We start from the raw sequence: 18,164 nt of genomic DNA on the forward strand, positions 1-18,164 counted from the left end.
TGTTCATTCTGTAGAAACGCTGTTATTTAAGAAGAACAGGGGGAAAAAGGTACAATAATAACACTGATACCGTATTTATATGGTGACTTGAGTTCCAAAGTTTCTTGTGTGTTGTATTATAAAACTGTCTTCATACTAGTCCTCCTGAATTTCACAGCACATGGCATTTCCCTGCTGTTAGATGGGTGCTTTGTGTGTATTCTCCTTGGGCCAAACTTGTCACTGAGTAGCCCAGTTGTCAAAGGTGCAGTGTCACCCCTGCTCATGGGATAGTATGTACAAACAGGGTAGGAAAGTGATAGCGGTTTCCACAAATGTGGCCCGACACAAAATCTACTTGTCCAGTATCACCAGCAGGATTTCTAGGAAACAGGAACAGTCCAGATGAGACAAGGGAGGCTATTCCCAGGATGCAGAGCATTTCATTGTCAGGGCAGTTCCCAGGATGGTAGTAAAATAAGCAAAAATAAAGGGCACCAGCTGCTCTGATCTCTGGAAAGAAGGCTTCAACATGGACCTCTTCTGGCTAGAGTTTATTTATGTAGCTAATGGCTTAGATTCCCTTGGGCTCTGCAAGCTGACAGGGCATGCTGAGAGCGATCATGAGCCCCCTTTTAGGGCAATTAGAAATTTCTCAAAAAGGATGGTACACTCGCCTTCTGAATATTTTATACCCCATCTGTTGTTGCCAATGAAAGAGGCAACGAGCCCCTGTGCTTTTCTCTGCTGCTGCCCTTTCTGACCTCTTCTTACACTAGTCTCATGTTTCTAGAATCCTTTCTTCTCTTTCAGTTTATTTATTCATGTGTTCATTTATTGCTTTTTAAAAACAACCATATGTAATAAACATCTCATGAGTGCATGCTTTGTTCTGGATGATAGGGACATGAGTTAGGTGTACTTCTTGCCTGATAGGAACTTGCAGTTTAATGGAGACAGTGAGGAAATGGTTGGTAAGAGCAGTTGAAGAGTAAGCCACCAAGGCTCATTCACCTGTGCGGAGAGGAATCCAGAAAGGACCTGTTGAGCAGAAAAGGCTTGCACTAGATCTTGCAGTTTGAGGAGACATTTCACAGGACACAGGGGAAAGAGAATTCTAGGAAGAGAGAATTGAAAGTTAATGAAGGTATGAGTCAGTGTGGGGGGTATTTGGAAATTTAAAAGTAATTTGGGATAGGGATGTAGCTCAATGGTAGAGCATTTACGAAGCATATGTGAGGGCCTGGGTTCAATCCTCGTATCACAAAACAAAAATGAAAAAGTATTTCCACAGAGCTGGAGTATGGAGCTCCCACAGAATGGTAGAAATAACATAGGTGATGGAAGCAAGCACTTAATCACAGAGAATATTTTGCATATTTGAACTTTGTCATTTAGGTATTAGGGAGACATTTAAAAAGCTTTAGTCAGGCTGGGGATTTAGCTCAGTGGTTGTGCCGCCTGCTGCACAAGTGCAAAGACCCGAGTTCGATCTCCGGTACCAAAAAATAAAGTAAAATAAATAAATAAAAAGCTTTAGTCAAGTGATGAATACTTAACTGATTAATGTGATTTGATTTCAGTGAGGAAGGTGAATTGGAGTTGGGGAGTGATGAGAATCAGGGAAGCCAGAAAAAAATATTAATTTAGTGGTCCAGATGAATGATTTTATCTACCACAACTAAGGCAGTGACAGTGAGGATGGAGAGAAGGGGATGCATTTGAAAAATGTTTTAAGATATTGGAAAACCTTGTGACCTATTGGATGGGCAAGAGCAGGAAAACCAAAGAGAAGAAAGATTTGCAGATGATAACTTCCATGTTTTCAGGTTTAATGATTTATCAGTGAATAATAAATTTCAGAAGACGAAATGAATCTGAGAATAAATATTTGGAAGCACAGACTTGGAAGTATATGGAGGTCATGACTGAGAAGTAAAAATGTGGGACTTAAATTCCAAGGTAGAGTGAAGAGTACTAGTTACAATACCTGACATCAGAAAGAATATCATATCAAACTCAGAATTCCCCTACATGCATTATAAATAACAAACACTGGACAAACATTTGATGAATCAAGTTAGTACACTAACTTTTCATGAAAGCCCAAGAGTGGTGGGTCAGTTGGGAATCGATTTAAATAATCTTGGCAAAACCCAGTGGTACCTTAGCGTTACCAGGAAGGTAACAGTGGAATCCTGAGAAAGTGGTTGGATTCTAACTATATTGAGAAGTCAGAGGCTGCTAGGATTTACTGACAACTTGAGCATGGAATGTAAAAAAAGCCAATACCTGAAGACCCAGGCAACTACAAGAAGAGTTTCTGTTTATTGAAACAGTAAAGGTTTATAGGTACAGGTTTGGGTGGAGGGAATCAAAAGCATGCTATTGAACATGTCATGTTTGGCATGCCTTTTACATACTTGTTACATGACAGAGGAGATGCCACTGGCATCTCATCCAGGTCTCCTTGGGTCTTACCATTTCAGTGCATGCAGCCCTGACCTTCAACTACCTCTCTGTCCATCTCTTTGTGTCTTGGGCTTTCTCTAGCTGCTGGAGCCTGTTCTACTTACAAACATGATGGATCAGGAGTACAGGGGAATTAAAAATTCCCCAGTAATAGCCAGCAACCAAATACTGGCAGGAGTTAATGTAAAAATATCTCTCAAGTTCAAGAGATAATGAAGGGAGAATTGGAGATAGTGAAGCAGAAGCAACTCTTTCAATTTTTACCATAGAGGAATGAGAGAAAGTCTGATGCTGGAGGGAAAGTGGGTTTAGTGAGGCTTTCTTGTGATTACAGTTTTTTGGGGGTTTTTTTGTATTAAATTCTTTTATTGGTACATTGTAGGTACACAACACAATTACATTTCTCATTGGGAATTATACCTTTATATAATGCATCTTGGTTCTTATTTTATCCCCATTCCTAGCCCTCCCTTCACACCCTCCACCCTTCCCTATTTACAAAGACTTTATTTCCATTTCTCATCATTTTTCCTTTCCCTTCTTTCCTTCCCCCTGCCCCTGCCCCTCCCACTACCCCTATCCCTTTGCACCTTTTCTTCCTATTTTACATTATCGATTATTCATTCTAATCATTGGTACATTTTAGGTATACAATATAATGACATTCATCATTGGAAATTTGCACCTTTACATAATCTCTCTTGGTTCTTGTTTTTCACCCTTGCCCAGCCCTCCCTTCAACCACTCCAGCCCTCCCTATTTACAAAAATTTTGTTCCTATTTTTCCATTTTCTCATATTAATCCCATTCCCTTCTATCCTTTCCCCTAGCCCTCCCACTTCCTTCCCCTTTGCCCCTTTTCTTCCTATTTCACATGACCTATTATACATTTAGTCCTTATTTACACTTTCAGTTTCTCACACCAGAGAAACTATTTGGTATTTATACATGTGTGTCCTATTTATTTCACTTTAAGAGTATTGCCTCAATGTGCATCCACTTACCTCTAAATGTCTCTAATTTCTCATTTTTTATGGCTGAGTAGTACTCCATTTTATTAAAAAAACCACATTTTCTTTATCCAGTCACCAGTTGATGGGCATTTGGGCTGTTTCCAAGTTTTAGCTATTAGAAACTGTGCTGCTATGAACATGGGTGCACATATATCACTGTGGTATGATTCTTTTAATTCTTTGGGGAAGATCCCCAGCAGTGGAATAGCGGGGTCAAATGGGATTTCAAGTCCTAGTTCTTTGAGGTATCTCCACACTGATTTCCACAGTGCTTGCACCAGTCTACACTCCCACAGCGGTGGAGCAGGGTTCCTCTTTCCCCACAGCCCCGCCAGCATTTGTTATTGGTTGATTTCATGATAGCAGCTATTCTTTCTGGAGTGAAGTGGAATCTCAGCGTTGTTTTCATTTGGATCTCTCCAAGGACCAGTGATGTTGAACATTTTTTCATGTATTTATTTGCTATTTCTACTTCTTTGTCTGAGAAATGTCTGTTCATTTCAGATGCCCATTTTTGGATTGGGTCTTTAAATTTGGGAGGTCTGATTTTTTAAGTTCTTTATAGATTCGAGATGTAGACCTTTGTCTGAGGAAGAGCAGGTGAAGATTTTTTCCCACATTGTGGATTGTCTCTTCACACTGCTGGTGGTTTCTCTTGCTGTGCAGAAGCTTTTTAATAAGAAGAGATCCCACTTGTTGATTGTTTGTGCTAGTTCATGGGCAACTGAGATTTTGTTCATAAAATCTTTTCCTACACCAATGTCTTCAAGGGTTCTACCTAACCTCTGTTCCAACTGGTTCAGAGTTTCTATTTTAATATTTAGATCTTTAATCCATTTTGATTTTAGTTTAGTGCATGGTGAGAGATATAGGTCTAGTTTTAATCTGTGGCAAGTTGAAGCCCAATTTTTCCAGCACCATTTATTAAAGAGGCTATCTTTCCTCCACTGAGGGTGTTTTGGTCCTTTTTCGAAGATGAGATGGCTGAGTCTGTCTGGCATTGTTTCTGCATCTTCTAATCTGTTCCACTGGTCCTCAAGTCTGTTTCTTTGCCAGTACCATGCTGTTTTTATCACAGTAGCTTTGTAGTAGAGTTGCAGGTTGGGGATTGTGATACCCCCTGCCATGTCTCTGTTATCTAGAATTGCTTTTGCTATTCTGGGTCTCTTCTTGTTCCAAATGAATTTTTGGATTGTTTTCTCAAGGTCCATGAAGTATGCTGCTGGGATCTCAATTGGAATTGCATTAAATCTATATAGCAGTTTTGGAAGTATGGCCATTTTCACTATATTAATCCTTCCTACCCAGGAACAGGGGATGTCTGTCCATTTTCTGATATCATCTTCAATCCTTCTTTTCAGAGTGCCATAGTTTTCAGAGAAGAGGTCTTTGATTTCCTTGATCAGGTTGATTCCTAGGTATTTCAGTTTTTTGGATGCTATTGTGAAAGGAATTATTTGCCCTATTTCTCTCTCAGTGAGTCTGTCATTGGTGTAGAGGAAAGCTATTGATTTTTGTGTGTTGACCTTGTAACCAGCTACTTCACTGAATTTGGCTATTAAGTCTAGAAGACTTTTGGTGGAGTTCTTGGGGTCTTCTATATAGAGTATCATGTCATCTGCAAATAATGACAATTTGACTTCTTCATTTCCTATCTTTATTCCTTTTATTTCTTTCTCTTGTCTAATTACTGTGGCTAATGTTTCCAGAACTATATTGAACAAGAGTGGTGATAGTGGACATCCTTGTCTTGTTCCTGATTTGAGTGTGAAGGATTTCAGTTTTTGACCATTTAGTATGATATTGGCTGTTGGTTTTTCATAGATGGCTTCTATCACTTTGAGGTAGAGACCATCTATTCCAATTTTTTGTAGGGTTTTTATCATAAATGCATGTTGGATTTTGTCAAATGCTTTTTCTACATCTATGGAGATAATCATATGGTTTTTGTCCTTGGCTGTATTGATATAGTGTATTACATTAATTGATTTTCGTATATTGAACCATCCCTGCATCCCTGGGATGAATCCCACTTGATCAGGGTGTATGATCTTCTTGATGATCTTCTGCATTCTGTTTGCCAGTATCTTATTAAGGATTTTTGCATCTATGTGCATTAGTGAGATTGGCCTATAGTTCTCTTTTTCAGTTGGGTCTTTCTCTGCTTTGGGGATCAAGGTGATGCTTGCTTCCAGGAATGAATTTGGGAGTATTGCTTCCCTTTCAATTTCACTGAAGAGTTTAAACAGTAGCAGCAGCAGTTCCTCTCTAAAATGTCTTGTAGAATTCAGCAGTGAAGCCATCAGGGTCCGGGCTTTTCTTAGGTGATAAGGTTTTAATTACATTTTCAATTTCATTGGTTGATATTGGGTTGTTCAGAATTTTTAGGTCTTCTTCATTCAACTTTGGTAATTCATATGTATCTAGGAATCTGTCCATTTCTTCTGTGTTGTCCATCTTATTGGCATATAGATTCTGGAAGTAGGTATTGATGATCATCTGGATTTCTGCTGGGTCTGTTGTAGTTTCACCCTTTTCATTCCTAATTGCATGGATTTGGGCCTTTTCTTTCCTTTTTCTGACAAGGTTGACTAAAGGTTTATCAATTTTGTTGATTCTTTCAAAGAACCAACTCTTGGCTTCATTGATTTTTTGTATCATTCTCTTAGTCTCCATTGCATCGATTTCTCCTCTGATCTTTATAATTTCTTCCCTTGTATGAGCTTTGGGGTTGTCCTGTTCTTCTTTTTCTAGAAGCTTGAGGTTCAGCATCAGGTTGTTTAATTGGGCTCGTTCTGTTTTCCTAATATGTGTATTCACTGCTATGAATTTCCCTCATAAGTCTGCTTTCATTGTGTCCCATAGATTCCAATATGTTGTACTGTCATTGTCATTTAATTGAAGGAACTGTCTGATTTCTTTTTTAATTTCCTCTGTGACCCATTGGTTATTCAGAAGTGTGTTATTCAATTTCCACGTGTTTATGAATTTTTTTGAGTTTCTTCTGCTATGGATCTCCAATTTCATCACACTATGATCTGATAATATACAGGGGATAACTTCAGTTCCTTTGCACTTACTTAAACATGTTCTATGTGTGAGTATGGGGTCAATTTTGGAGAATGACCCATGTGCAGCTGAGAAGAATGTGTATTCTGATTTTGTGTTGTGGAAGACTCTGTAAACATCTGTTAAGTTCATTTGTTCAAGAGTTCGATTGAGTTCTAGTATTTCATTACTTATTTTTAGTCCAGTTGATCTATCTATTTGTGACAGTGGGGTGTTGAGGTCCCCCACTACAATTGTATTAGTGCATATATGGCTTTTCATGTCCATTAGTATTTGTTTTATATAGTTGGGTGCACTAGTGTTTGGTGCATAGATATTTATGATTGTCATCTCTTCCTCTTGGATTCTTCCCTTTACAAGGATGTAGTGTCCTTCTTCATTTCTCTTAATTAGTGTTGGTTTGAAATCTACTTGATCTGCCAAGAGGATAGCTACTCCTGCTTTTTTTCGGGTTCCTGTTGCATGCAGTATTGTTTTCCACCCTCTAACTTTCAGTCTATGAGTTTCCTTTTGAATGAAGTGTGTTTCTTCTATGCAGCATATTGTTGGATTTTGCTTCTTGACCCATTCTGCCAGTCTATTTCTTTTGATTGGTGAATTGAGACCATTAACATTGATGGTTGTAACTGAAACATACTGACTTGTCATTGCCTTGACTTTTTCTTTTTGTTGGGTTCTCCCCCTTTACATTTAATTTCTTGTCATGCCAGATGGGTTCATTCTGCTTTGCTTCCTGGGGTTGTGATCCTCAATGTCTGTTCCTAGGATATTGTGTAAAATTCTTTGGAGTGCTGGTTTGGTATTCATGAAGTTCCTAAGGTGCTCTTTGTCATGAAAGTATCTTACTTCTCCATCAATTTTGAAAGATAGTTTTGCAGGGTACATCAATCTGGGTTGGAGGCTGTTTTCTTTTAGGGCTTGGAATATGTCACTCCAAGCTCTTCTTGCCTTGATGGTTTGTGTTGAGAAGTCTGCTGTGATTCTCAAGGGCCTTCCTTTGTATGTGATTTGTTTCTTTTCTCTGACTGCTTGGAGAACTTTGTTCTTCTGTTGTGTTTCTGGAATCTTAACAATTATATGCCTATGGGTAGATTTTTTTTGATCAAGGCTATTTGGAGTCCTATATGCCTCACTTATCTGTATGTCAAGTTCTTTTCCCCTGCTTGGGAAGTTTTCTGCCATTATTTCTGTGAAGAGATTTTTTATGTCATCTGCACTCTCTCCTGTTTCTTCATTGAGCCCAATCAGTCTTATGGTATTCTTTTTTGCATCATCTAGCAGCTGCTGGATTGATTTCTCATGTTCCCTTATAATTTTGAAGCAATTTTTCTTTTCCTGGTCACTAATTGCAATCTTATCTTCTATATCTGAAATTCTGTCCTCACACTGGCTCATTCTGATGTGTAGACTTTCAATGGAGTTTTTCATGTCCTGGAAATCTATTTGCATCTGTTTTATGGAATCCATTTGGTTCTTATGTTGGGATTCCATCATGTTCCTCAGTTCCTCTCTAGATTTATTAATCATGTCTTGCACTAAGGGCACAATTTCTCCTGTTATCTGAGAAATTATTTCTGATTTCATTTTTTCCAGATCCCCTTTTGTTGCCAGTTCAGTGGGTCCAGGTGGTTGAGTATCAGAGTGTTCCATCTCATTTCCCTTTGGGGTTGCTGTAGGTGATCTGGAAGTCTGGTTTTGAGACTTATTTATGTGTTTTCTCATTTCGACTGGGGCGGGGGGACTGTTAGCGCCTGCCCGGATTACCTCCTCTGAGCTGGGAGAAGTGGGACAGGGGCCGGGAGCAGCGGTAGGGATGGTGACCCAGAAGCCCTTTCCTGTGGTCTGGGAGCCGCCGGAGGGATGGTGGCCGGGAAACCCCTTCTTCGGGACCAGGAGCAGTGGGATAGTGGCTCAGAAGCCCCTCCCTCTGGGCCGGGAGCGGTGGGAGGGATGGTGGCCCGGAAGCCCCTTCCTCTGGGGCAGGAGCAGCGGGACAGAAGGTGGCCCAAAAGCCATTTCCTCTGGGCTGGGAGCAGCGGGAGGGATGGTGACTGGGGAGCCCCTTCCTCTGGACCAGGAGCAGTGGGACGATGGCTCAGAAGCCCCTACCTCTGGGCCGGGAACAGTGGGACTCAGTACCTTGGTCTGGTGGTCTGGTGTCCTCTGCGCCTTGGTAATGCGGAATCAGGTGGCTGCCTGTCTGCAGTGGGGTGATTCGGTGTCTTCCGCGTGACTCAGGACCTCCGTAGGGCATGCACAGACCTGCCTGTCTGCAGCGGGCTGATTCGGCGTGTGTTCCGCACAACTGGGGACCTCAGCAGGGTGTGGGCAGACCTGCCCGTCTGCAGTGGGGTGATTCGGTGTCTTCCGCGTGACTCAGGACCTCGGTAGGGCGTGCACAGACCTGCCTGTCTGCAGCGGGCTGATTCGGTGTCTTCCGTGTGACTCAGGACCTCGGTAGGGCATGCACAGACCTGCCTGTCTGCAGTGGCCTGATTCGGCGTCTTCCGCGTGACCTACAGTTTTTGATGTTTAACATACATCAAGTCAAAAAAAAGCATGAAAACTATAAGTATGCAGGTCACTGAAAAGACCCATGTAACCACCACTAAGGCCAAGAAAAGATACCACCAGAGCCTCAGAGCTCTCCCTTCCAATTCCTTCTATACATAGCTTGATTTGGGGGCCTTTTCCCCTCAATCACTGTTTGGGAGGTTCCAGGTATATAAATACACCTACCACGGTGACCTTTCCACTTGGATGTTGTTTCGGCTTTGATTCTGGCAGGAACAGATCCTGAGGTAGGGATGGAAGTATAACCGCCATCCTGACTTCCAGCATCACGGATTGCTTTGGCTTGTTTTAAAGAGTGCCATCTAAAAGTGTAGGAGGGTCATTGGACTAGAAGTGGAGTATGTCTGCCAGCACATATAGTACACATTCTTTGGTCTTCTCATTTGCTCAATATTACGTTTTGGAAAAAAATTAGTATTATTTTATGAAGTTTAAATGTCAGTGTTCACTGATATACTGTGTGTATATATACACCACAATTTATTTACCCACTCTACTGCTGCTGATGTGGATAGTTTCGAGTTTGGAGCTAAGCAACTGTGAATAATGCTGTTGCCTTCCTCTGTTTCATGCTGCTATAACAGAATACTTGAGACAGAATAATTTATAAAGAACAGAAATTTCTTTTTCACAATTCTACAGATAGGAAAGCCTAAGATTGAGGTACTGACATCTGGGGAGTGCCTTCTTGCTGCATCCATGATGGAAAGTAGAAAGGGGCAAGGGAAAGCAAACCCACTTGTCCAAACCCTTTTATAGTGGCATTAATCCATTCACAAGGGCAGAGCCCATGTGATCTAAACACCTCCCCCAAAAGCCCCACCTTCCAATATTGTTGCATTGGAATTAAGTTTCCAACACATGGATTTTGGAGGACACATTTGGACCATAGTAGCTGATGTGAATATTTTAGCACAAGTCTTGTGGTAAATGTATGTATGCATTTCTGTTGGGAAAAATTTTTAAAACAGGTAAATAGCATGGGTGTGGGGATGGAAATAACCCAGTAGAAAGGGAAAAATTGATAACACAAAGAGAAGGAAAACGTTTTGGAGGATTGTCCTTGAATATATGAGTATATGGAATCCATTCAGTATGTAAAAGAGTGTGATAGGAGCAGGAACCTTTTATCCAAAGAAACAGAAAGGAAGAAATTTCTGGGCACAGACTGAGGTAGATTGGAAGACACAGTGGGAAGACATTGAAGAATTTTTTTTTTTTTTTTTTTGGTTTTTTGAAACAAGAGTTTCACTATGTAGTTCAGGCTGGCCTTGGGGTCACTATGTAGCCCAGGCTGGCTTTGAACTCATGGTTATCCTCCTGCTGGGACTACAGATGTGCACCACCACACCTGGTGAAGAAATTTTTGTCTAATGCTTTCTTTATTCAAAATAGGAAACAAGGTTCTCAGCTATGAGTGAGGAGAGGGAGAAGGTTGTTGATAAGAGAGAAGAACCCATGGAAGGTCAAAGTAAAAAGAATTGAGATGAGGGCTGGGGATTTAGCTCAGTGGTTCTGCCGCCCGCCTCGCAAGCACAAGGTGCCAAGTTCAATCCCCGGTACCCCCCCTCCAAAAGAATTAAGATGTGTTGTGTCTATGTACCAATTCCCTACAATGAATGAATCATTATGTACTACAAATATATACTAATTAAAATCTAAAGAATACACATGTAAGATGGTTGTTCATCTAGAAATAGAGTATGTCTACCAGGAACATTGAAGGCCTACCTGAGGCTCATGATCACACATGCAAAGTGAGACAAGCCATCATATTCAGCTGCATAGGTACGGGAAGCAAGTATTTAGAGCTGGATTTGACCAGGGTTTGGGTTTAACTGAGGAAGCCCAACAATGTGAGACAGGATTAGCAGAATTGAGAGAGTACACAAAACTGTGATGACAGCAATACAGACCTTCCTCCAGGAGATGAAGCCATCCACCTGATTGCTCATCCCAAAAACCTTCGCCTGGTCTTCACTCCTTGACAGCCAAATCCCAAGTCCTATTGACTTTGCCTCCTAAATATCTCACTTTTTTTCAGTTGGATTATATTGTAATTTTCTCCTTCTCCACTCTTTTATGATTCCTCTCACTACAGTCAAAAGTGAACTTTTAGAAAATATAAGGCTGACCATTTAGCCCCACTTACAATCTTCCAATGATTTCTCATTGTTCTTAATGTGACTCCCAAATATGACTCAAAAGACCCTGGCTTGGGTAGTTCTCCAACCTCATCTTGGCTTATATTTTCTTTCATTCCCCATGTGCCAACCCTACTCTCTTCTTTGATTCCCCTCCAGAGTAGGGTGCACATACCCAGGGAGTTTCCAAGATGATTCGGTGGGAAGAGGAAAAAAATATTGGAACTTCCTTTTGTATTCATTTGTCATGATATTTTAAATTTTCTATTATTATACATACTTAAAATGTATATATTGATAATAAATGCATGTAATTTTAAATATGTGTGTATTAAAATAGTACTCAAAAATGTTTTATTGATAAAAGAAGCCAATCCAAAAAGCTTATAGACAATTATACTCATATATTAGGGTAATAATAATAAATAAAAAGGGTTAGGAATGTGGTTAAATGACTAGGTACCCAAATAAATAAATAATTAAAAATCCAAAAAATTGACCTTAGGCCCACATTCCTCCATAGTTACCACTGTTTGTAGTTGAGTAGCAGCTTCCCTTTCATATCAGGGTAGGTACACCTCAAGACTCCACAATCCTGACAACACTCCCTACTGCTATTACCATTTGGCCCGAAGGACATTTGAGTCTGCAAGTCCTGGCTTAAAGAATATGTTACCAAAGGTGAGACCTGTGTCTGGCTCTTCATCTGATGGGGAGAAGGAAGGTCAACCTCTCCAATCTGCCTACTTCTACCTCTCTCCCTTACCACCACCAAGAAGTCCTATCTGGATTGGGATCCACTGCTGACACTACAGTTGGCTGCTCTTCCATGGACCTCCCTTACTGAAGCCAGCCTATTCTTTCTATTTTTTTTTTTTTTTTTGGTACCGGGGATCAAACTCGGGTCCTTGTGCTTGCACAGCAGGCAGCGAAACCACTGAGCTAAATCCCTGGCCCATGGAAACCGAGTTCTTTACAGAGTAGCAGTTCTACTACTGAGCAACAATTTGGCATGCCTTCTATAATTATAGACATGGAATGTCTTCTGTAATTATACGTGTATATTTAAGGCATGGCTGTAATGTGATTTCACACAAGCAAGGTAATGAACAAATGCAGAGCACTGAACTGGAAGAGGCACTTATTCTTACAACTCTCTTTCCTTTTGCTAGAAGGGAATTTCCTTGTGCTGGAAGGGAATCCTTTGCTAAGAGTCATCCAAATGAGAAGGATGGGAGGGGGAGGGGAGGGGAGGGGAGGGAATATTGGGATTGTGGTAAAGGGAGTTTTGTGACAGCAGCCTGATTCTTGAATACTCACGATGTATGGAACTGTGTATAGTTGCTGCAGGGAGGTAAGGGGCAGCAAACTGTGTGATAGGTTCTAGAATAGAAATCTGAGTCCATGACAGGGGAACTAAGAAGGCTCTTCTGTGGGAATATTCAAGATTGAAGGGTGGAATTCTTTACTTTAGTCCTCATAATAACAGCTCACCTAACAGGCTAAACAAAACCAGGAGCTTCCATTCGATAAACAGCTGAAGAAAATCTTAATCCTAAAGACTGAAAAGTTAAATCAGTGAGAAAGAATGTCCCAAAGATTGACACTAGAGGTCTATTTGCTGGTGCTGACTGCCAGCTGAGATTATCCATGCTCCTAACTCCAGAAGCCTGGGACACCCGCCCCGTCCCTCTCCCTCTCCCTCTGCTGGGAACTGAACCCAGGGCCTTGTGCATGCTAAACCAGCACTATACCACTGGGCCACATCCTCCATCTGGCTTTCTTTAATATGCCAATAACACTTCTGTTTTGAACTACTGGCATGTATTTTCATGCCAATAACCACCGTGCCAATGTTGTTCTGAAGGCAGTTGTTTTGCAAGTAGGTCAAATGGGCACTCAGTAATCCTGCTCTGTTTACTTGCCTAACAACTTTATTTTTCTTTTCTAATAGAAGTCTTGCCCGGTTTGAGCCAAAACATGTGTGATGTTTTCTTATAGAATCAGGATTCATTCATTTTCTAACAGTAACTACTTTCATTACACAATCAATCATATTTATTATAGAAAAATGAAAAAGTACCAATTAGCAAAACAAAATTTAAAGGAAAGCCATTTATGGTTCCCCAATTAGAGAATAACTCTTGTAAACATGCTTATGAATATCCTGTGAGGTTTTTCCTATGCACATGTATATTTGGTTTTTTTCTCACTTGTATATTTGCCATCTTTTCATACCAATGAATAAAGATTAACATCATTATTTTTGGTGTGCCATTATATCAATGAACTGTACTTCGACCACCTTTTTTGGCTACTTAACCCATTCCCATTATCACAGAAGTCTTCCAACATATGCATCTTTTATGTGTCATATTGCTTCTTTAGATTAATTGCTAAGGTGAAATAAATGGCTGCCTTAAAGTGTGTCGTCATCTTTAAGCGTTTTAATACATAACACCAAAGTACAGTCCAGAACTACTAGCACAGTTCTGGGCTGATTTCCTCATGCCTTCACCAGCATTCTGAAATGTGGAATACTGCTCTGCCAACTACTGTGCATACCAGGCACTGACAAAGTTAAATGTAACATAGTCCATTCAGGAAGAGGGGGAAGATGGGGAGTCAATATTTATAGGCCAGTGTGTAAAGATTATAGTATATTGGAGATCAAAATACTCAGAATATGGACACCACGATCGTCCTAGAACTGGTGTCATGGAAGACTTCCTGGAATAGGCTAATTTTGAGTCTAAACTTGAGGCATCCATCTGGAATTAACTGAATAAAAGACAGAAGAGGAGTGATAGAATGATACAGATAAAGAAAAGGCCCCAGGTATGAGTGTCTGTTGTTTCAGAAACAACAAACAGTTCCCTAATAGTTGGACTAAAGGATACGTGGGAAGAGATAGGTCAGGTCTGATCTCTGAACTAAAAAAAGAAACTTTGGGGCTGGGGATTTAGCTCAGTGGTTCTGCTTCCTGCCTCAAAAGCACAAGGTACTGAGTTCAATCCATGGTACCAAAAGAAAAAAAGAAAGAAAGAAACTTTGACTTTATTTGGAAAACCAGATAAAGATAACAACTGAACACTCCTTTGGGAGGCAGGAGTTAGCACCAAGACCCACACTCCTCCAAGAGAAGACCACTGAAATTCATCTTGAGAATTGCTTTACCACTCCCATTGATGGGCTCTGTGGATTTGGGAACCACCACTCAACCTCTTTGTCTAGGAAAACAAAGGAGCTTCAATACTGTGTGCAGTTTTCACAACAGCTGTATGTGGTGGTTATCAGGATCCCATTTTACAAAGGAGTCTGACATTTATATATCACAGCTAGTATAGTTGAACCTAAAATTGACCAAGCTGTCAGGCTCCAAAGCCTGAATCCTCTCCTAGTGCTAAAAACATATAAACTCTGGCACATTCTTTGACTTTTTTTTTTTTTCCAGAAAAAGTTGCCATTAAGATCCTGGACAAGACCAAGTTAGACCAGAAAACCCAAAGGCTACTATCCCGCGAAATCTCCAGCATGGAAAAACTGCACCATCCCAACATTATCCGCCTTTACGAAGTTGTAGAGACCCTATCCAAGCTCCACTTGGTGATGGAGTATGCAGGGGGTGGGGAGCTCTTCGGGAAAATTAACACTGAAGGGAAGCTCTCTGAACCAGAAAGCAAGCTCATCTTCTCCCAGATTGTGTCGGCTGTGAAGCACATGGTGAGCAGGGGTGAGGAATGAGTCTTACTGCCATTCCATCCACATTGGGAACATGAGGCTTTGTTTACCATCACATAAGAACCTCACAGGGCTTTGGTTTTGTGTGGGCACATAGTAGTCCATTGCTCAGAAGTCTGGCTGAGATGATGTTCTTTACCCCTGAAGCAACATCCAGGAATCTCCAGTTACACGGGAGCCTCTTGGGTTGTCTAGAAGTTGCCAGAGGTCACCCAGAGCAGCCAGGTGAACACCATCTACTCACTGTGTTCTACCCTTCAAGTAGTTGGCTCCTCACTGTTTCTTAGCCTTGCCATCCTAACTCTATATAGGATGCTCTTTCCCCTCATAACATGTCTTATTTCAAATTCTACTCATACTTCACGACCAGCTCAGTTGTCTGTGTGTCTGTCTGTCTGTCTGTGTCTGTCTCTCTCTGAAACTTATTTCAGTCTTGTGTTAGCTCACACTGAACTTTCTTCCCTTCAGTGAGGTCTCTTAATTCTTACTGCCTCTGTGCCCTGCACGTTAGCACTAGATTATGTCATTCCTATTGTAGTTCTCTGATCATTTCCTTAGATCAATCTGGATTCCTAAGGCATACCACCTAGTTTATCCACAAGCTAGTCTTTTTGTGCCGTCTCTATTATCAGCCCCATTGGTGGCACGGAGGGGGATTTGACTTGCTCCTACTACTGGTAACTTGGTGGGAGGGTGGAAGAGAATGCAGCAGTAGACAATACAAATTTAAGTCCTCAGAAGCCCTAAACCTTGGCATTTCTCCCAGTAATCTGGTCTCCAAAAAGAGCAAAGGTTAGTCATAGACATAGATCCAAATTGTGTTTGTTTTATTTATGTACCAGGACCATGTGAGCACTACTGATTCAAAATTATGTCCAGTTCTTACAGCAGCCTTTGCAGTGGTTATCAGGATCCCATTTTACAAAGGAGACTGACATTCATACATTATCACAGCTGGTATAGTTGAACCTAAAATTGACCAAGCTGTCAGATTCCACATTCTGAATTCTTACCCCAATAGATCCTTTAGGAAAAGTAACATTAAACTGTTTCCCAAGAGCCCTTGGGACTTAACAGGTCTAGGGTTTTGAGAAGACGGTCTAGATCAAGTGTAAGGGTGGGAGGGGTCATGTGCTCACACCCCACAGTGGGACCTCTTGCTAGAAACTTGCCCCCTCCCTTCCACTGAGTTGTATAAAGATGAAGGAATCCACCCAAAGGAGAATGGCTGGGAGGCTGGAGGAGGACTCCAAATCTTCCTGTTCTCAATCCCAGTCAAGAGATCACTCAGGTAATCCTAAATACCTGAGTGATCTCTAAGGATTATTGTTTGATTGTGATTCGCAGTGTGTAGTTTTTTAAGACCTAAGACTTACTTCTGGCACTATTCCTGGCCACTGAACATGTGGAACTGACTCCAAAACTCACCCCACAGAAGAATCAAACCTTTTGGGTTTTGTTTTTTTGGGGGGGGCGGCATTACATTGTGCTAAAAGGTTATTACAAGGTTTTCTGATTTAAATTGGTCTCTATTGAATTTCTTTTTTTTTTTTTTTGGTACCGGGGATCGAACTCAGGTCCTTGTGCTTGCGAGGATGGCAGCGGAACCACTGAGCTAAATCCCCGGCCCTCTATTGAATTTCTGTTTCACCACTATCTATTCAGTGTTTCAGAGCAATTGATACATTTTATGTTTGGCATTTTACTTTGAAACTGATTTTCCCCGTCTTCTTCCACAGCACGAAAACCAAATTATTCACAGGGATCTGAAAGCAGAAAATGTATTCTATACCAGTAGTACTTGTGTGAAAGTGGGTGATTTTGGATTCAGCACAGTGAGTAAGAAAGGTGAAATGCTAAACACCTTCTGTGGGTCTCCTCCCTATGCTGCACCTGAGCTTTTCCGAGACGAGCACTATGTTGGCGTTTATGTGGACATCTGGGCATTGGGGGTGCTTTTGTACTTCATGGTGACTGGCATGATGCCATTTCGGGCAGAGACTGTGGCCAAACTAAAGAAGAGCATCCTCGAGGGCACCTACAATGTGCCCCCACATGTGTCAGAGCCCTGCCACCGGCTCATCCGAGGAGTTCTCCAGCCCATACCCACGGAGAGGTATGGGATCAGCTACATCATGAACAATGAATGGATGCAAGGGGTGCCATATCCCACCCCCTTGGAACCTTTCCAGTTGGATCCCAAACATTTGTCAGAAACCAGCACCCTCAAAGAAGAAGAAAATGAGGTGAAAAGCACTTTAGAACATTTAGGTATTACAGAAGAGCATATTAGAAATAACCAAGGGAGAGATGCTCGAAGTTCAATTACAGGGGTCTACAGAATCATTTTACATAGAGTGCAAAGGAAAAAGGCCTTGGAAAGTGTCCCAATAATGATATTACCAGACCCTAAAGAAAGAGACCTAAAGAAAGGGTCCCGACTCTACAAAGGCATAAGACACACATCTAAATTTTGTTCAATTTTATAAATTATGTCGGACTCCCAGTAGTTAACCAAGATCATTACTGCTGCTTTTAAATTTTTTCATGGACAACCTGAGTGGAAACATTTTCGTAATTTTAAATAAATTTAAATTTGAGATATGCATTTTTCTCCAAAAAGTCTATTAGTCCACATTTTGGCTTGCTTTGGGTTCTTGTCTTATTCTCAAACTCCAGCATCCATTTATTTAATCAAGAAATAATTTATTCAGTACCCACTATGTGCCAGGTACTCCTTAAGGTCCTGAGGAAATAGCAAAGAATAAAACAAGCTGGCATGTTCTAGTACAGGACAAAGGCACTAACAACTGTCTCTTTCAACACATGATCCTAGTATAGGATGTGCATTATATTAATTCAATATAATAATCTGATATTAGAAGCTTGCTACTTTGGATCAGATCTTTACGGAAGGCCACTTGTGTAAGTGAGAGTGTAAGACCTGAAGGAGAAGCAGAGTGACTTTTGAAAAATGCCACAAGCCTTCTAGTCAGCTAGAGGTTTGAGACAGAGTTCCCCCAAATCACAGCCTAAGGCGAAGGGTTTCATGTATAGTAGTTTATTAGGGAAGTGAAGCCAGAGCACAGGTGTGAGGAACAGGGGAAATTGTGTATTACCAAGATAGCTACTGGTACAGGGACTGCTGTTCAGTCCTGCATGGTCCTCTGAG

General features: G+C 41.1%; 1 protein-coding gene across 1 annotated transcript in view; it reads left to right on the top strand.

Moving 5' to 3' along the window:
• The window catches only part of Nim1k (NIM1 serine/threonine protein kinase), a 58,283-nt gene extending 40,685 nt beyond the window's left edge, over positions 1–17,598 (top strand). Inside the window, exons 4-5 of the mRNA XM_004848563.4 lie at positions 14,706–14,974; positions 16,732–17,598. Coding sequence (XP_004848620.1) covers positions 14,706–14,974; positions 16,732–17,481 — 1,019 coding nt within the window. The 3' untranslated portion in view covers positions 17,482–17,598. The remainder of the gene's footprint in view (positions 1–14,705; positions 14,975–16,731) is intronic.
• The last annotated feature ends 566 nt before the right edge of the window (positions 17,599–18,164 follow it).

The sequence above is a fragment of the Heterocephalus glaber genome, unplaced genomic scaffold, assembly GCF_053883595.1.
Source record: "Heterocephalus glaber isolate CG9 unplaced genomic scaffold, H.glaber_assembly_v1.0 deba00001538, whole genome shotgun sequence".
Classification (NCBI taxonomy): Eukaryota; Metazoa; Chordata; class Mammalia; order Rodentia; family Bathyergidae; genus Heterocephalus; species Heterocephalus glaber.